General features: G+C 37.1%; 1 protein-coding gene across 1 annotated transcript in view; it reads left to right on the forward strand.

The window, feature by feature from the left end:
• Positions 1-16,780, forward strand: part of FANCM (FA complementation group M) — a 65,473-nt gene extending 48,693 nt beyond the window's left edge. Inside the window, exons 20-23 of the mRNA XM_006160604.3 lie at positions 1,174-1,737; positions 8,453-8,828; positions 15,442-15,733; positions 16,629-16,780. Coding sequence (XP_006160666.1) covers positions 1,174-1,737; positions 8,453-8,828; positions 15,442-15,733; positions 16,629-16,767 — 1,371 coding nt within the window. The 3' untranslated portion in view covers positions 16,768-16,780. The remainder of the gene's footprint in view (positions 1-1,173; positions 1,738-8,452; positions 8,829-15,441; positions 15,734-16,628) is intronic.
• The last annotated feature ends 1,985 nt before the right edge of the window (positions 16,781-18,765 follow it).

Below are 18,765 nucleotides of genomic sequence, written 5' to 3' on the forward strand. Positions count from 1 at the left end.
TTTAAAAAAACTAGAGTTATTTGGGATCATTTCTTCCCAAAGTCAGAAAGGTGGACTAAAGGAGTTCTCAAAAATCTCTTTTAATCCTAATTTAATCAAATTATGCTGTCTTTTATTTGAGCTAAATAGATTATTTTGTGAAATTTGTGTTTTGGAGTGGCCTAGTGGTTAAGCAAGCCAGATCCCATGTGGCTGACCATGCAGTTCAAGTTCCAGACCCAGAGGTATAAAAATCATGCTAGGCATGTGTGCATGCATGCCCTAAATTCTGAAAGGATGGAGATGGGGAAAAGGGATCGTAGTGAGACCATGCCCCATTAGAGGCTGCCTCTCCCTCTCTGTTTGTCTCCCTGTTTCTGGCAAGTGCATGTACTCTCTAGCAAATTTTTAGAACTTTTGATTTTCTGATTAGGAGAATATTTAAAGGAGTGAATAGAATTTATCATCTACTAGTTAGGTTTTAATTCTCACACATTGTCATGTTTCACTTAAAATTTTTTTCACGAAAATGTTATATTCTAAAAAATTACTGATTTCTTTTATCTATTGATGAAATATTCATATTTTTCTTACTTTTTCCAGAAGGTGTGTGTGCTTTCAAAGAAAAAGAAAAAGACCTCACCACTGGGCTGTCGTCATGCCATAATCCCTTTTCCTCCATTTCTCTATCCCGTTAGGATTTGAGGCGTGCATGCAGATATGCCTGGTGTGTTTTTCAAGCCCTTAGGGCCTGGACTTGAACCACAGTTTGCCAAGTAGGAGCCTAGGTACAGTGCTTACCCACTGCACTGTGAGGCTGACCTACTCTTATTCATTTATTAATTGTAATTTTTGGCATAGTAATATGGTTATTCATATCTCTGTACTCCTTTTGTGCTTATTATATAGCATTTATTATATTTTTTTATTATTATTTACTTTTCTAGCTGTCTGCACTACATTGCAAATTTCTAGAGGGTATAAATCATTCTTTTTCTTCATCCATAAAATTTCATTTTCCTCTATAAAGAATGTACTCAGTATGTTAGTTGAATGAGTAACTAAATTAATATATAAGTGAAATAAGCATTAATGAAGAGCTCATGTGCTTAAAAGAACATGTTAAACACCTGCTGATTGTATTAAATAACTTTAAAGTATTTAAATTAAAATTATTGGCGTTTTTCTTAATAGATTCCTGAACAAGATGAAACCTATTTAGAGGACAGTTTTTGTGTTGATGAAGAAGAGTCCTGCAAAAGTCAGTCAAGTGAAGACGAAGAAGTTTGTGTTGATTTTAACTTAATAACTGAAGATTGCCTTGCAAATGGTAACAAAAAATATAAAACCCGGCGTGCAGTAATGCTTAAACAAATGAGGATAAAAGAAAAGAGCGTGCATTCAAAAAAGAAATTGTCCAGAATTATTTTACCAGATGATTCAAGTGATGAGGAAAACAATGTAAATGATAAAAGAGGATCCAGTATTGTGATTAATCCAAACACTGTTAACAAGAACAAACAACATTGTTTGAATTTAGTGCCTTCTGGGTCTTCATCACAGTCTGAGGTTCATCCTAATCCAGTAGGTAATCAATCTCCAAAGCAGAAACAACAGACACCAATTAATTCAAAGGATACAGTTGCTGAAGTCTTGGATTTCAAACCTCAAAGCTGTAATAAAATCAAAGCTACCTCGCCATCTTTCACTACTGTTGATTCACAGAAAGACTGGAGAAAATTTCCACTTGAGTTGAAGGTATCAATCAAATGAAAGAAGAAAACTTTTCATATGCTAACTGAAAGTGTTTTTCTTTTCTGTTTTTACTTTCTTTTTTTGTGTTTTGTATTAAATAACTAAGTCAAAGCAAAATTAGCAAAAGATATTTGAAGAAAATTTCAAGAAAGTAGTTACATTAATTATTGGGTCATCAGGAAAATCATAATGCATTTTTGCATAGGAAAACAAAAAACCATGTAATTACTTTCCCAGTGACCCAATATATGGGTTATTCAGGGATGCTTAGGTTTTAATTTTTTAAATGTGTTAATAGTTTTCTTAATAATATTCAGTAAGAAAATGTTGTGATTTTATAAAAGGGATATAAAAAAATACAAAAAAAGTATAAAGAGGATATAGAGCTTCCTATAAGGTGAAATTGACAGTAAATGTGTGCTTAGAACTAATTCCTATATATAATTTTTTAAACAATTGTTTTATCTAACTTTATTTATTTATTTATTTATTTTTTGAGAGGTTTTTGCTGTAGGGCGCGTGCGCTCGCCAAACAGACAGAGACAGACAGACAAAAAGCAAGAAATCGCCCCCCAGCGTGGATGTCCACGCCGCAATCCCTCCTCCATTCTCCTCTCAGGATCTTGGGCATGCACGCACACGTGCCCGGCGTGAGTTTTAAGCTGCTGGATCTGGGACGCAAACCGTGGTCAACTACGTGGGAGTCCAGCGACATAGCCATTACGCTAATTGCTGGTCCCTTTATTATTTGTTTTTAATTTGACCAGAGAGAGACAGAGAGGGGTGAATAGGGAGAAAGGAAGCCACCTGGTCTGGGACTAGAATCGTGGTCGACCCTGGGGGGGGGTCTAGCACCCTTAACCACCACTCCACCTACAGGCCCCACAGATATAATTTTTATTTGCTCTGAAAAGCTTCAGGTATATAACTTTTTTTATTGGGGGACAGAGCGCAACTGAGTTTCCTTTAAATTTCTTTGTTTTCTTACAAGAATACTATACATTCTTATTAACTACAGTCAGCATGTTGAACAGTAGATCTCTTCAATGTCTTCCTCCTACTGAAATTTTGTATCCTTTGACCATTATCTCTGCAACACTCCTATTCACTACATGCCCATCCCCAGCCACTATAGTGGTTTTACTTGAGATTTTTTAGCTTTATAATGATGTGAAAGTGACGTGTTCAGTAGAAACTTTACTTCAAATTTGGAGTATTTAACATTGTATTATAAAACAGGTTTTGTGTTAGATGATTTTGACTAAGCTAATGTAAGCATTCTGAGTACCTTCAAGGTAGATTAGACTAACCTAGTAGGTTAGGCACATTAATTGTGTTTTCAACTTTATTTTCACTTTTTAGTTGGTTTATTATAACATTACCCCATTAAAAATGAGGGAGCTTCTTTACCTAATTTCTTTGAGCTTCATTATCCTCACCTATTGTATTAAAGATAGTAATTCCAAGAGAAAGCATGAAAGTAATATATACATAATACTTTGCTAGCCAGTAATCACTGTCTTTTTTTTTTGTCATAGGGTGCATGTGGTCCCTGGTCTTTCCCAGAAAGAGGGAAAAGACAGAAATCACCCCCTAATGGTCATGGCCATGCCGCAGTCTCTTCTCTTCCCTTCCCTGAGCATGTGTGCATGTACACACACCGGGCATGTTTTTCAGATCACCAGATCTGGACTCCAACCTCTCAGTCAGCTGTGTGGGGTCCAGCACCCTAACCACCATGTCACCTATTAGCCCCTTGTCTTTGTGGGTTTTTTTGTTTTGTTTTGTTTTGTTTACTATAAGGTATGTGCATTCACTGGAGAGACTGAGACAGAAAGTGAGAAATCACCCCTGGGGGAATGGCCATGCTGCAATCCCTTCCCCATTCTTTCCTAATTTTGGGCAGGCAGGCACATGCGCCTGGTGTGAATTTCAAAAAGTCCAGAACTCGAACTGTGGTGAACCATGTGGGAGTCCAGCACGTTAACCACTAAGCCACCTGCAGTTCCTGTTTCTTTATTCTTTCTTTCCTTTTTTTTGTTTTAAGGTTTTTGCCATAGGGCACATGTGCTGATCAGGGCGAAAGTGAGAAATCACCCCCTGGGGGGGATGCCCATGCTGCAATCTCTTCTCCATTCTCTTCCTGGGATTTTGGGCACACACACACATGCCCAGCGTGATTTTCAAGCCACTGGTCCAGGCCTGTAATCGTAGTCACCCATGTGGAAGTCCAGCAGCTTAACCGCCACACCACCTGCTGGCCCCTTTGTTTTCATTTTTTAACTGATGCACAAATTTTCCCAACTTTGTCCAATAATACCTTCAACATCACTTCTAAATGCTTGACATAATTCTAGTAGTCTTTGGCCTTTTAAAATGTATTTATTTTTAATTTGCTTCAGGGTGTATGCACTTGCAGTAGGGAGGGAGGAAGGGAGGGAGATAAAATAAGAAAGCACCGTCCAAGGAGAATGGCCATGGCACAGTTCCTTCTCTATCTCCTCTTGAGACTCTGGGTACATGAGTAGATGTGCCCAGCATGCTTTGCAAACTGCCAGGTCCAGGACTCCAGCTAAACAGATGGTCCTATGAATTCTAGCTGCCTTAACCATCATGCTACCTGCTAGCCAGATCCTAGTAGTCTTTGGTAGCTTCTTTGCTGTGTAATTTTGTAAGCTATCCCAGGTTTGTTTGCTCATTTCCTGTTCTAATCCTGAAAGCATTTAATTCTCTGTTACTTACTCTGAGTGCTTGGGGATACTCATCTTTGTTCTATGGTATGATAAGGTATATCAGGCTATCTTTAACATTTATTTCTTTTTTTAAATTAATTGTCAGAGAGCATGTGTGCTCACCAGAGAAAGAGAAAGCACCACCACACTGGGGCATGGTCACGCCATAATCTGTTCTCTTCCATTTCTCCATCTTGTCAGGATCTCGGGCATGAATGTACACGTGTCTTGTGTGTTTTTCAAGCAGCCGGGCCAAGATTTGAACTACAGTCAGTCATGTGAGCTCTAACTCCCTTAGCTCCTAGGCTATGGGGCCAGCACTATCTTGAACATTTCTGCTTTAGATAAAGAGATGGCTATTTTTCCAATTTGCCCTAGTTTCTTTTACTGGAAAGTAGATTTTGGTGCCCTTTCGTACTGAGCTGCTTTATGTTTCTAGGCTTTTTCAGTGGTCAGAGCTAGGGAACATAGCATATACACATACATATGTACACACCAAAATACATCAAGTTCATGCTGATTTTTCAAATTTAGGAATACCGAGTTTTCATTTACTCTTTTGAATGTTAAACCTTTATCTCTTCTCCCATGCATGAAATTCCAGTTCTCAATAATACAGAGAATAATGTAATTAATATATAGTTAATTTGTTTTATCCTCATCATGTAACAGTTTCAGAATAACAGTAACTATTGTTACCATCTATAGTTACTAAAAAATTATTTTTGTAGCAGTTCTTTCTTTAGTCCAAATAATTTATTCTCTCTGATTAGTCCATCAACTAGATTTTATATATATATATATATATATATATATACACACACACACACACACACACACACACACACATACATATATACATATATATATATGTTAATTTGTTACATTTTATTGATTGAGAGATTTCTGCTATAGGGATTGTATGCTCACTAGAAAGAGAGAGACAGAAACAGAAAGCAAGAAATAACCCCCCAGAGGAATGGCCACAGTGCAATTCCTTCTCCTCATTCCTCTCTTGAGATCATGGGCACATACACACATGTACCCGGCTCGTGCTGCCAGGTCTGGGACTCAAACCACAGTCGACTACATGGGAGTCCAGCACTATCTGCTGGTCCTGTCATTTTATTTTTATAGATTATTTTCTGTTTAATTTTGGTTTATAATTATATAACATATTTACATGTCAAATTAAAAATCTATAAAACAAATATATTCAAAGTTATCTACCTTCTATTTTGACCCTTTACCTTGTTCCCTTCATACAAAAGTAATAATTGAAAAAATGCATTGTTTGGATTTTTCTACTTTTTGAAATATATACATACGTGCATTTATATTTTTAATTTCCACTAGATAAGTAGTAGCTGGCTGGTCAGTCCTGTAACCTGGTGGATAAGGGAGCCAGATTTGACATGGTTGATTGTGGTTCAAATCCTGGCCCTGGCAGCTTGAAAAACACACCCAGCACATGTGCCCTGAATCCTGACAGATGGGGAAATAGAGAAAGAGGGGATTGTGGTGTGACCATGCCCCACTGTGGGGTGCCTTCTCCCCCTCCAGGTCTGGTTCTTTGGCAAGCACACAGCCCTCTGGCTTATAAAGAAAAGAAACAATACAGAAAAAGAAAGAAAAAACACCCAGATGAATAGAGATACTATACACAGTTTTCTCCACCTTGTCTTTTCACTTAAAAATATATCCTTGGGAACTAACCAATGGCATGGTGGTTATAATAGCTGGATCCCACATGGCCAACTGCCCAGTTTGAATTCTAGACTAGAGGCTTAAAAAACATGCCAGGTGCATCTGCATGCATACCCAAAATCCCAAGAGGAATGTGGAGGTGTAGGTATCATGGTGTGGCCAAACCCCTTGAGCGGGGAGGGGTGCTTTTATACTTTTTCTCTCTCCAGTGAGTGTACATGCCATACAGGAAATTGAAAATAAAAAATATATATCCATAAACTCATTTTCTTGTATGTTATAGATATATATATATATATATATTCCTTATTATTTTTTACATCTGTACCATCAGCAATTAATATTTAAATGTATTTGGGCGTTTTGTTTTTAAGTTTTATTTATATCTTCCATGAGCAAGCAAGGGACAGAGAGACAGTATTTCCAACACAATTTAGATGTTATGATCTACCCCCAGCCTCAGTCAGCCCTGAATCACAGGTACACAGATGTCTTGTGTACTCAGGGGAGTTTCCACACCTTCCCATAGAGGTCTGCATCGTAGAATATTGCATTTAATGCTATTCTACTGTCTGGTCCCTATTTGAGTTTTTAATTATCATAAATAGTCCTAGAGTAGGGGCTGGCAGGTGTGGCATGGCGATTAAGGTTCTGGATTCCCACTTGGTCAACAACATTTCAATTCCCAGACCAGTGACTTGAAAATCATGCTGGAGTGTGCGTGTGCGTGCCCAAAATCTTGAGAAGAGAATGAAGGAGATGGGATTACGGCATGACCATACCCCACTTGGGGGTGGGGGGGAGGTGGCTTCTTTCCCTCTCTTTGTCTCTCTCAGCTGAGCATATACATCCCTTGGCAAAAACCTATAATAAATAAATAGTCCTATAACAAATGCGTGGCTTCTGAAATTTCGCAAGTGCAGCTTTGGGATGGAATCCTTGAAGTGAAGTTGCTGTAAATGGTGAGGTGCTTCTTTCTTCTCCACAGGGGTTGTACCATTTCTTATTACTACCAGCAGTATTAAAGAACTCCTGATTCCTCCAAATCATCAACAAAGTTGTCTGTCTAGTTTCAAATTTGCATTTTTTCATCCAAACAAAGTTGAAAACACTTTTCATAAATTCCATATATTCAACATGGCTCAAAAGTGATTTACATTTCTTTTCTGAGAGCACTTTTCATTACTTGTTTGAAGTTTTCTGGTATTGTGTATTGTGGTTACAAACCATCATAAGGGCTGAAGAGGCAGTTTGTGATATCAGTTCTGGGAGGATCCCGCTCACCTTATACCAGATAGCAAGATTTAAAAGTGCTTTTTTTTCTTTTTGCTTTTAAAAAATAGATTTATTTCCTATTTACATGAAATGTTTATCTATTTTTGCTTGGGGCAAGAGTTTACACCCCTAGCAGTGAACATGTGTCCATGCCTTATGCTTCTGTCAAAGGAATTTAGCAGGTACTTTACAAAGAAGTAGGCTTGTTCTGACTTCATTGTTTCCAGATTCTCACTTTATTTTATGGTCAGTATGTCATGTGTTTTAACATACTTTTTTTTAAAGGGCAGATTATTTAGCAGGTTTGCTTGTTTTCTGCTAACCAATATTTGGTTATCTAATGTGGCAATTTAAAAAAATAATATCTGGTTTTCCTATTTTTAAAGGTAAATTCTAACCTGCTTGTGGGCTATTATTTAGCTATCCATTCATTATTTTTCCCCTAGGCTAAAAATTAGAATATTATTTTCCTTTTTAACACTTATTTTCTTTCCTGTTTAATTTGAGCTTTTTTCTGTTTACTCTTTTTTTTTTTTTTTTTTTTTTGAGAGTTTTTTGCTATAGGGTGCATGTGCTTGCCAGAAAGAGAGAGACAGAAAGTGAGAAATCACACCCCCAGGGTGGATGACCACACCACAGTCCCCTCTCCATTCTCCTCTCGGGATTTTGTGCACGTAAGCACATGCTCCTGGTGTGAACTTAAGCCACTGGGTCCGGGACTCAAACTGCGGTCAACTACATGGGAGTCCAGCAACACAGGCATTACGCCAACTGCTGGTACCCCCTCACATCTTTCTCTTCTTAGCTTTTGTTGTTAATTATAGCTTTACAATATTTTTGAGTTACAGAAATCACGGCTTCATCTGTAGTCACTTTGGTGTTGTGTTGAAGGAAGAAAAAAGAACATTATTTATCAATAAGGAAAATCAGTTTCTGGTGTGAGAAGTCTATGGTGCTAACATAATATTGAATCTGATTGTGATCAATGTTTCCCACTTTTTCAGGTTGGTAGTGCTCTGGAGGATTCAAGCACTTCAGGGGTATACTGTTACAATTCAAGACCTCATACTGCCAGAAAGAACACTTTTCTTGGACTTCCACAGGAAGGAAAAAGCACCTGTATTCTTGTAGATAGTCATGAAATCACTTCTGGTTTAGAAGTAATTTCTTCCCTAAGAGCAAATCATGGGTTACAAATAGAGGTTTGCCCTCTTAATGGCTGTGATTACATTGTGAGTAACCGCATGGTTGTGGAAAGGAGGTCTCAGTCTGAGATGTTAAACAGTACCAATAAGAAAAAGCTCATTGAGCAGATCCAGCACCTGCAGAGCATGTTTGAAAGAATATGCGTGATTGTGGAAAAGGACAGAGAAAAAACAGGTTTGTTTTTTAAAATATTGTTTAGAAGACTTTAAAGGAACTTGAATGGCATTTAATTCATTCTCCTATTGGGATGTGGAAAACTTACTACAGTATAAATATCTGACTTGTGAATGTCGCTTCATATTTTCATAGAGTCATGGTCCAGTAGTGTATTTAAATGCACCTTAAGAGAATTGAAGTAAATAATCACAAGGCTTTTTTCAAGAACCCCAGAAAGGATGAAAGCCTTAAATAAAGCAGCAATTGGGAAGAGAAATAGAACTCAGAATATGTTTAGGGATCAGGATTAGAAGTTGTGGGAGGAGTTGAGAATTAGTCCCAGCTAACAACTTCTCAGTAATGTGTTAGGTAGTGGTATCATTCACTTCAATTATGAATATAAGAGAAGGATATTTGAGGGGCCAGAGGAACTCAATTTTGAACATGTTAAGACTGAGGTTTTTTTTTTCTTTAAAGAATTATTTTATTTAACTTTATTTTAATTTGACTAGAAAGGGACAGAGAGAGCGAGAGAGAGAGAGAAGGAAAGTGAGAAAGAAAGTCACCAGGTCTGGGACTCAAACCATGGTCGACCATTTGGGAATCCGGCACCCTTAATCACCACACCACCTAACAACCCAAGATTGGGTTCTAAATGGATCACTGAAATGGGTACCTAGGATAAATTTGGAAATGCAGGATTACAGCTTCAGTTAGGGAATTTCTATGGTATTATTTAATTGTATGAGGAGCCCCTGAGAATAGTGAAAAGATCATGGAATATGGAATCAAAAGACACTGATTTCTGGTTTCCCTATAGCTCTGTGACTTTGTGTTCACAAGTCAGTTAGTCCCTCTGAGGAACTAGTAACACACTCATTCTGCTCATCCCTTGATGCTATGAGGATTAAAAGCTATTATCAAGAACTGAACTGTATCTGAAATAGTTTATATAAGCCACTGGTTTGGGAATTGGGTGACTTTTTTTCCCCATTCTTTATTGGTTATGTTAAAAAATTATTTAAAATTTTTTAATATTACATTTAATCACATATATCTTTACAGTGTATAACATTTCTTTTTCCATCAAAATTACCACACATATCAGTTAAGACTAAGGCATTACTATCCGCATCATCATCAAATAGCTTTTCATTTTTTTCAGACAGAAACAGACAGAAAGCGAGAAATCACCCCCCTAGGGGATGGCCATGTCGCAATCCCTTCTCCTCTATTCTTCTCTTGAGATCCTGGACACACACACACACACACACACACACACACACACACACACACACACATACATACACATATGCCTGGCGTGAGTTCATGCCACCGGGTCTGGGACTCGAACCATGGTTGACTACATGGGAATCCAGCAACATAGCCGTTAAACCAACTGCTGGTCCCGTGCCACACTTTTTCAATCCATTGATCTGTTCGTGGACATTTGGGTTGGTTCAATGTCTTAATGTCTTAACAATCATGAATAATACTCCAATAAACTGAATATGCAAGCACTTTTTTGACTGAGCATTCTCCTGTCTTTTGGGTAGATACCTAGAAGTGGAATTGCTGGATCAAAAGGTAGTTCTATTTGTAGATCTTTGAGGAACATCCATATTGTTTTCTACAGTGTCTAGACCAATTTACATCTCCACCAACAGTGTAGGAAAGTTCCTCTTTCACCCCAACCCTGCCAACACTTATCACTTTTTGAATTTTTAATCTTTGCCATTCTGACAGGGGTTAGATGGTATCTCATTGTGGTTTTAATCTGTATCTCCCTTATGAGGGATGTTGAGCATTTCCTCACATGCTTTTTAGCCGTTCATATGTCCTCCTTAGATTTTTGTTCAGCTTATTTTCCCATCTTTTAATGGGGTAAATTTTTTTTTTTTTTTCAGGTAAGCCTCTTGGGTTCCCTGTATATTCTGGTTATCAGTCCCTTATCTGAGGCATAGTTTACAAAAATATTCTCTCATTCTGAGGGTTGTTGATTCTCAGTAATTACTGTATCTTTTATTGTGTAGAAACTTCTTAATCTAATATAGATCTACTTGTCTATTTTAGGGATTATTGCCCATGCTTTAGAAGTCTTACATAAAAAGTCATTGCCAACCCCAGTGCCTCCCACAGTTCCCTCAGTGTTCTCCACCAGTAGTTTTTTCAGTTTGAGGTCTTAGGTTCAGATCTTTGATCCATTTTAATTGATTTTTGTTAATGGTGAAAGATGGGGATTCAGTTTAATCTTTCTGTAGATGGATACCCAGTTTTTCCAGCAACATTTGCTGAAGAGGTTTTCCTTCACCCTGTTAGTTGACCGACATCCTTTGTCAAAAATCAATAGGCTGTAAGCTTTGGAGTTTATTTCTGGGGTCTCTATTTTATTCCATTGGTCCACCTGTCCTTGTGCCAATACCATGCTGTTTTGATTATCACGGCTTCATATTATATTTTGGGGTTAGGGTGTGAGATGCTACCCACTCTTGTGCAGGATTGCTTTGGCAATATGAGGTCTTTTATGATTCCAGACAAATTGAATAACTGTCTTTTCTAGATCTGTGAAGAATGTCTCTGGTATTTTGATTTGAATCCCATTAAACATGTAGATTAATTTGGGTAGAATTGCCGTTTTGATTATATTAATTCTTCCAATCCAGGAACATGTGATGTCCTTCCACTTTTTTGTGTCCCTTTCAATATCTTTTTAGAGATGTTCATAGTTTTCTTTGTAAAGGTCTTTGATTTCCTTAGTTAGGTTTATCCCTAGGTATCTTAGACATTTTGTGGCTATGGTAAAGGGGATTCCTTTCTTCAGATCTACTTTGCTCAATTTGTTTGTTTATAGAAATGCTGTAATTTTTTGGATGTTGATTTTGTATCCTGATACTTTACTGTATTTATTTCTTTGAGAAGTTTTTTTCATGGGAACCTTTGGGTCTTCTAAGTATATCATCATGTCATCTGCAAATAAAGATAATTTCAACTCTTCTTTGCCTATTTGAATGCCTTTTATATTCTCTTTTCTGATTGCATTGGCTAAGACTTCTAGCACTATATTAAAAAGCAATGGAAGAAGTGGGAAGCCTGGTCTAGTACCAGTTTTTAGTGGAAAAGCTTTTAGCTTTTCTTCATCAGTATAATGTTAGCTATAGGTTTTTTAAATATATGCCTATTACTATGTTGAGAAATGACCCTTCTATACCAATCTTGCTGAGAGTCTTAATCATGAAGGGATGTTGTATTTTATCAATGCTTTCTCTGCATCAGCTGAAATGATCATATGGTTTTTATCTTTCTTTCTGTTAATATGGCATATTATATTTATGGTCTTGCATATGTTGAACCACCTTTGCATCCCTGGAATAAAGCCTACCTGATCATGTTGAATAATCTCTTTTTATATGCTGTTGGATATGATTTGCAAGTATCTTACTGAGAATTTTTGCATCTATATTTATCAGAGATATTGGCCTGTAGTTTTCAATTTTTGTCATGTCTTTATCTGTTTTAGGAATGAGGATGATGGAGGCTTCATAAAATGAATTTGGAAAGTTTATTTCCTTTTGGATCTTTAGAAATAATTTGAGTAGAATGGAGGTTAACTCTCCCTTAAAAGTTTTGTAGAATTCAGAAGTGAAGCCATCCAGACCTGGGCTTTTTCTTTGTTGGGAGGTTATTTATGACTGATTCAATCTCATGGCTTATTATGGGTCTATTCAGGTTTTCTGTGTCCTGCTGATTTAATCTTCGTAGATTATATGCATCCAGGAATCTGTCCATCTCCTCCATGTTCTCTTGTTTGTTGGCATATAGTTGTTCATAGTATCCTCTAATGATGTTTTGTATTCCTATTCTGCCTTTTGTAATGTTATCTGTTTCATTATGTATTTGATTTATCTGGTTACTTTATCAGTCCAACTAATAGTATGTTGATTTTATTTCACTTTTTTCAAAGAACCAATTTTTGCTTTCATTTATTTTCTGTATAGTTTGCTTATTTTGTTTCATTTATTTCTACTTGAATATTTATTATTTCTTTTTGTATGTCTTTTTTGTTGTTGTTTATTTAATTCCCTGAGGCATAATGTTAGGTTGTCTATTCTCCACTTTTCCATCTTTTTCTTACGCACACTAATTGCTATGAATTTCTTTCTCCTGACTATTTTTGCAGTGTCCCATACATTATGGAAACTCGTGTACTCATTATAATTTATTTCCATAAGTTTTTTGGTTTCAGACTTAATTTCTTTAGTAATTAAGGAGTCATTAAGAAGAAAGTTGCTTAGTTTTCATGTGTTTGTGTATTTTCGAGGATGTTTTTTGAAATTAATATCGAGTTTAATTCCGTCATGGTATGAGAAGATGCTGGATATAGTTTCTATTCCTTTGAATCTGTAAAGGCTTGATTTGTGTCCTATCATATGGCCAATCTTAGAAAAGGTTCCATGCTGAGGTGAGAAAAATGTGTATTTTGTGGTCTTAGTGTGGAAAGTTCTATAGATGTCTGTTAAGCCCATTTGATTTACAGTATCCTTTAGATCCTGTATCTCTCTGCTTATTTTTTGTCTAGAAGATCTGTGTAAAGGAGATAAGGGTGTTGAGATCCCCAACAATTATACTGTTGGAATCTATGTCTCCTTTTAGCTCCAGCCGTCTTTCCTTCGCATATTTAGGTGCTCCTGAGTTGGATGCATAGATACTTATGTCTTCTTGATGAGTTAGTCCATTTACTACTATATAATGCCCTTCTTTGTCTCTTCTTACAGTCTTTGTCTTAAAGCTTATTTTGTCCAAAATCAGTATTGCAACTCCAGCTCTTCTTTGATTTCCATTTGCATGGAATATCTTTTCCCAGCCCTTCTCTTTTAGTCTATGTATGTCTTTATCTGGCCAGTCTGTCTCTTGATAGAGAATTTAATCCATTGACGTACAATGTTATTATCAATATTTCCAGACATATTCCTATCATTAAATGGGCCATTTTCTTGGTTGTTTTTTGCTTTCTTATATCCATCTGTCTGACTTTTTGGATCCTCTGCGTGATATAATCTATTTTTAATAGTTTTGAGGGAGGTTTTAATTTCCTATATCATATTCTTCATCTCTAACAATGCCATTTGATTCTTTTTTATGGTGTCTATTTCTTCTTTCAAATCATGAAAGAACTTCCTCAGCTCCTGGAGCTCATTCTCTCTCTTCTCTTGCATCTCATTTAGTTTGGTCACTACAAATATTCTGAATTGTTTATCCAACATTTCCACAAGTTCCATTGTGTAGTCCTGTGGCTGATAAGGAAATATCATTTTCCCTTGGAGGGAGACATTTTGCTGGTTGCTCATATTTCTTGTGCCTCTCAATGGTTCCTAGTCATCTGGTGGTCTATATGTTCCTTCCTAAATTATTCATGGTGTCTCTGAGCATTCAAAGGTGTCCAGCAGAAGGAAATTGGCGATCTCTCTTCTGCTCTGCCTCCCTGTTGCTCACCAGCTCTCTGCACCGTTGTCACTGGTTCTGGGTGACCCCAAGTCCTCTGTTTCTAGAGAACAGGGGTGCCTGATACTGAACTGGTGAGCTTCAACTTAGTAACAAAGAAGAGATTGCACAGTGTGGTATACAAAACACTGTTGTCCTGAGAGAAGGCCCTTCACTTGAACAGGTGTCTGGATGGAGTAGGTAGGGGTGCAAGTTAGTCTCAGAGTCCCAAGAAACAAACCTTAGAGTCCAAAGTTGAGTGTCGGGAGCAGGGGGTGGAGGGGGTGTGTGTGGGGGGTGAGCCACAGGTCCTAGCTGTTAAGCCCTTTAGTAGCAGGGAAGGGTGACTTTTTCATTCTCACTGATAAACTGTGACCTAGTATCAGTAACCCAGTTTTGTTTTTTCATTTTTTAATTTGAAAAGTGAGGGGTGCTACTAGTGGCACAGTGTTTAATACAACTGGACCCACGTGGGAGATCCTGGGAACTTCCTGAGCATGTTGACCATGTACCTGTGTACCAGTAATTCAAGCCAGAAGAGACTGGGGGCAGATCATTATATGAAGACATTGTTGGGAGTGTACCCTTCTTTCTTTCATAGAATTTATATTTGTAAGTGAGGAATAAAAGAAATAGAATTGGCATACAGAGGAAAGCAACATAGCAAAACATGGAGAAGTATGTTTGCAGGGGCAGAGAGAGACTCATGGTAAATGTAAAAAAATGAAGTAGAATATGGAAAAGAAAATGAACAGGAAAGATAGGGAAGTAAATTAATTGGTGAGATGTTAAAATGGTGTGTTATTTACTATGTCACTATGGAATAAGAATGCAATTTATTTTTTCTGTTAAACTAGTACTTAATGGGTGCTAGTATGAAAAATTGTATGAGTAATATGGTCTTTGCCTTCAGGAAATAATTTTCTAAGAATATAAGTTCTCCCTTACTTATTCATCTTATTGATTCTAACTCAAGACAGTCATAAAGATAGTTCTGTTTTATTTTTCAGATACTTGAGGATCACTTTAAAACTCTAGCCGTAGAATCTGGTTTCCCATTAGCAGAATGGCAATAGTTTGCTCAATGGTGTAGATCTTGGGGTAAAGGGTATTAATATTAGTTACTAAAGTTTACATTTTCCTAAATATTTAGGAGACATATCAAGGATATTTAGGAGGACAAAAAGCTATGACAGCCTTCTTACTACCTTAGTTGGTGCTGGAATCCGAATTCTCTTCAGTTCCTGCCAAGAAGAAACTGCTGATTTGCTAAAGGAACTGGCTTTAGTGGAACAAAGAAAAAATGTTGGTATTTGTGTTCCAATGGTGGAGAATCATAACAAACATGAGGCACTTCAGTTTTATTTAAGTATTCCCAATATAAGTTACATAACTGCATTAAATATGTGTCACCAGTTTTCATCTGTGAAGAAGATGGTAAACAGGTATGTCTGTTTTAATAGTTTTAAGTGATTCTTAGAAGCATGTCACAGTATTTTTTATTTATTTATTTTTTTGAGAGTGATTTTTGCTATAGGGCATGTGCACTTGCTGGAGGGACAGAGAAACAGGGAGAAACCACCCCCTACGGGGATGACCATGCTACAATCCCTTCTCCATTCTCTTCTCATGATTTTGGGCATGCACACAAATACATGCGGTATGAGTTTCAAGTTGTTGGGTCTAGGACTCGAACTGTGGTAGACCATGTGGAAGTCCAGCAACCTAACCATTTATGCCATCTACTGGTCCTGAATTACTAGTTTTTGATCACTGATTGAGAAGATTTTAGAACATATATTTAATTAAAGGCCCACCAAATATATTATCTTAGCTCTACCTGTTGTAACAAGGTACCATAATGTGGGTGGCTTACCTGTAACAAACTAATTTCTCACAGTTCTAGAGACTGGAAGTCTGAGGTCAGGATGCCTGCTTGGTTGTGTTCCAGCAAGGGACAGCTTCTGAGTTGCAGACTGATTTTTCATGGCAAAAATAGCTAGCTAGCTCTCTCCTCTCTTACTATAAGGACACTGAGGGCTCTACTCTCAGGACCTAGTTACTTCCTAAAGGCCTCACCTCCAAATGCCATCATACTGGGTTTAGATTCAGTATGAATTATTGAGGGGGCATACACAAATATTTCGTCCATTACAGATGCAGAGATCATTGTTCTGATTTTAAAGGAAACAAGTTTTTGTTTTATTTAAACCAATGCTAACGACATGTCAACTAGATGAATAATACTTAAAAGAGGTGATTTTCTTAGAGGCTATTGTGTTTGGTGTTGAGTATTAAATTTTAAAAAAGAAGTTCTAGTGTAATGGTTTTGTTTTTCAGTTCACCTCAAGAAATTTCTACGCATGCACAAGTAACTTATCAAAAGGCTGAGGAGATCTACAGATATACTCACTATATGTTTGACATGCAAATGTTACCAAATGATCTTAACCAAGATAGAAGGAAATCCGATACATGATCAGACTGCTCAAGATGTGGTGTCAAAGAACTCTCAATACTAAATGAACTTCAGTAATCAATGCTGTGGTTTGTGATTATCAATTTAAATATGTAAATAGAATATTTCCTTGTAACTTAAAATATATTATGTACATTTTATTTATATGTAATGATTTGACTTAAAAACTGACTTTCAACAGTCATTTTGACTAGATTATGAAACTGATTTTTTTATTGACTAAAACAAGATTTATTAAAGATCCTATTGAGGATAGTTTGAGAAAGAAAAACCTAAGTTAGAAATGTGTTAGAATTCTTTCCAAGATTAAAGCACTGTGGTCATTTGTTTGTACAGTAAGTTCAATGTGTCTATGATTGTTGCCAATGTAATGGTCATAAACAATTTTTTTTATATATAAACTATAATACCTCTCTAGTATGTTTTAAATATATCAAACCCAAATATATATATATGTGTGTGTGTGTGTGTGTATATATATTCTGTGTAAAGTATGGATGGGTATAACGAGATAGGAAAGTAGAAATTTTAACTGATACGTTTTTTACCTAAGGTGTGCCAGTCAAACCCTGTTAGTATTACTTTTGTTGTTGAAATATATTCGAAGTTGTATATTGGCTTAGCAACGGATAAATTATTGAATATAAACTTTCATTTTGACCTATTATATTTTTAATGATGCTATTACTGTTTTAAGATGCGGTCAGCAAATGGCATGTGGGTGAAGGCAGCTGGATCCCACATGGCCAACTGTAGTTTGAATCTAGGACCCAGCAGCTTGGAAAACACGCTGGGCATATGTTTGTATGCGCCCAAAATCCCGAAAGGAGATGAAGAAGCGATTGTAGGGAACCAGCAGTTAGCGTAATGGCTATATTGCTGGACTCCCACGTAGTCAACCACGGTTTGCGTCCCGGACCTGGTGGCTTAAAACTCACGCTGGGCGCATGTGTGTGCATGCCCAAGATCCCGAGAGGAGAATGGAGAAGGGATTGCGGCGTGACCATCCCCCCTGGGGGGTGATTTCTCGCTTTCTGTCTTTCTGTCTCTCCCCGTCTGTCTGGCGAGCTCACGCGCCCTATAGCGAAAACCTCTCCAAAAAAAAAAGATTGTCATGTGGACATCCACCTTGGGACATGTTTTCTGAATCCAGCAAGTGCATGTGTACCATAGTCCAAAATAAAATTCCCAGTTTTTTTTAAAAAATTATTTTATTTACCTTTATTTGTTTATTTAAGTTTGATCAGAGAGGGACAGAGTGTGTGAGAGAGAGAGAAAGTGAGAAAGCAAGCCGCCAGGTCCAGGACTGGGAACTGTGGTCTGCCATGTGGGAGTCCAGTGTCCTTAACCACCATGCCACCTGCTGGCCCCGAAAATTCCGTTTTAAGATGCTGAATGTTTTTATCTACAACACATATGGGCTCCTCTTCCTTCTAGTCAGTCTAGTACTAAATTATGGACATTGTTATGAACACGCACATACATACACACAAGTTAAACGTCTTATTTTCTGGTTTTCATATATATCTTTTATCCTGTATATTGTTGGGTACTTGAACCAGCCTCTCAGTGGTTCTTTTCTTACCTGGGATGCAACAAGGGACTTAAGCACTCATCTAATTCAAATTGAGTTTTTCTTTATTAGATGTTTAAAGTGAAGCTCAGAAACAAGTGACTTATCCACATATAAAATGGCAAATCTATTGTAGAACCAGAGCTCAGGAACTAGATACAGTTGTCTTTCATGTTACTGTACTGATAAAGGGGGATTTAACAAAGTTACTCTGTGAACTTAGCTCCTTGGAGACAGGATAAACTTAATTCTTCTAAAAGCAGATGACCTCATAAATCTGCTGTTCAATAATTCTATTAAGGCCAGAGAGAAAAGAAGCACTAGTAAGTTACTGGTTGGTTATAGTTATCAGTTTATTACCTCTCTAATCCTAATCCACCTTTCAATATCTGTTCTGCTATGACTGGACTTTTTTTTTTTTTTTT

The sequence above is a fragment of the Tupaia chinensis genome, unplaced genomic scaffold (genome assembly GCF_000334495.1).
Source record: "Tupaia chinensis unplaced genomic scaffold, TupChi_1.0 Scaffold000691_1, whole genome shotgun sequence".
In the NCBI taxonomy this organism is placed as follows: Eukaryota; Metazoa; Chordata; class Mammalia; order Scandentia; family Tupaiidae; genus Tupaia; species Tupaia belangeri.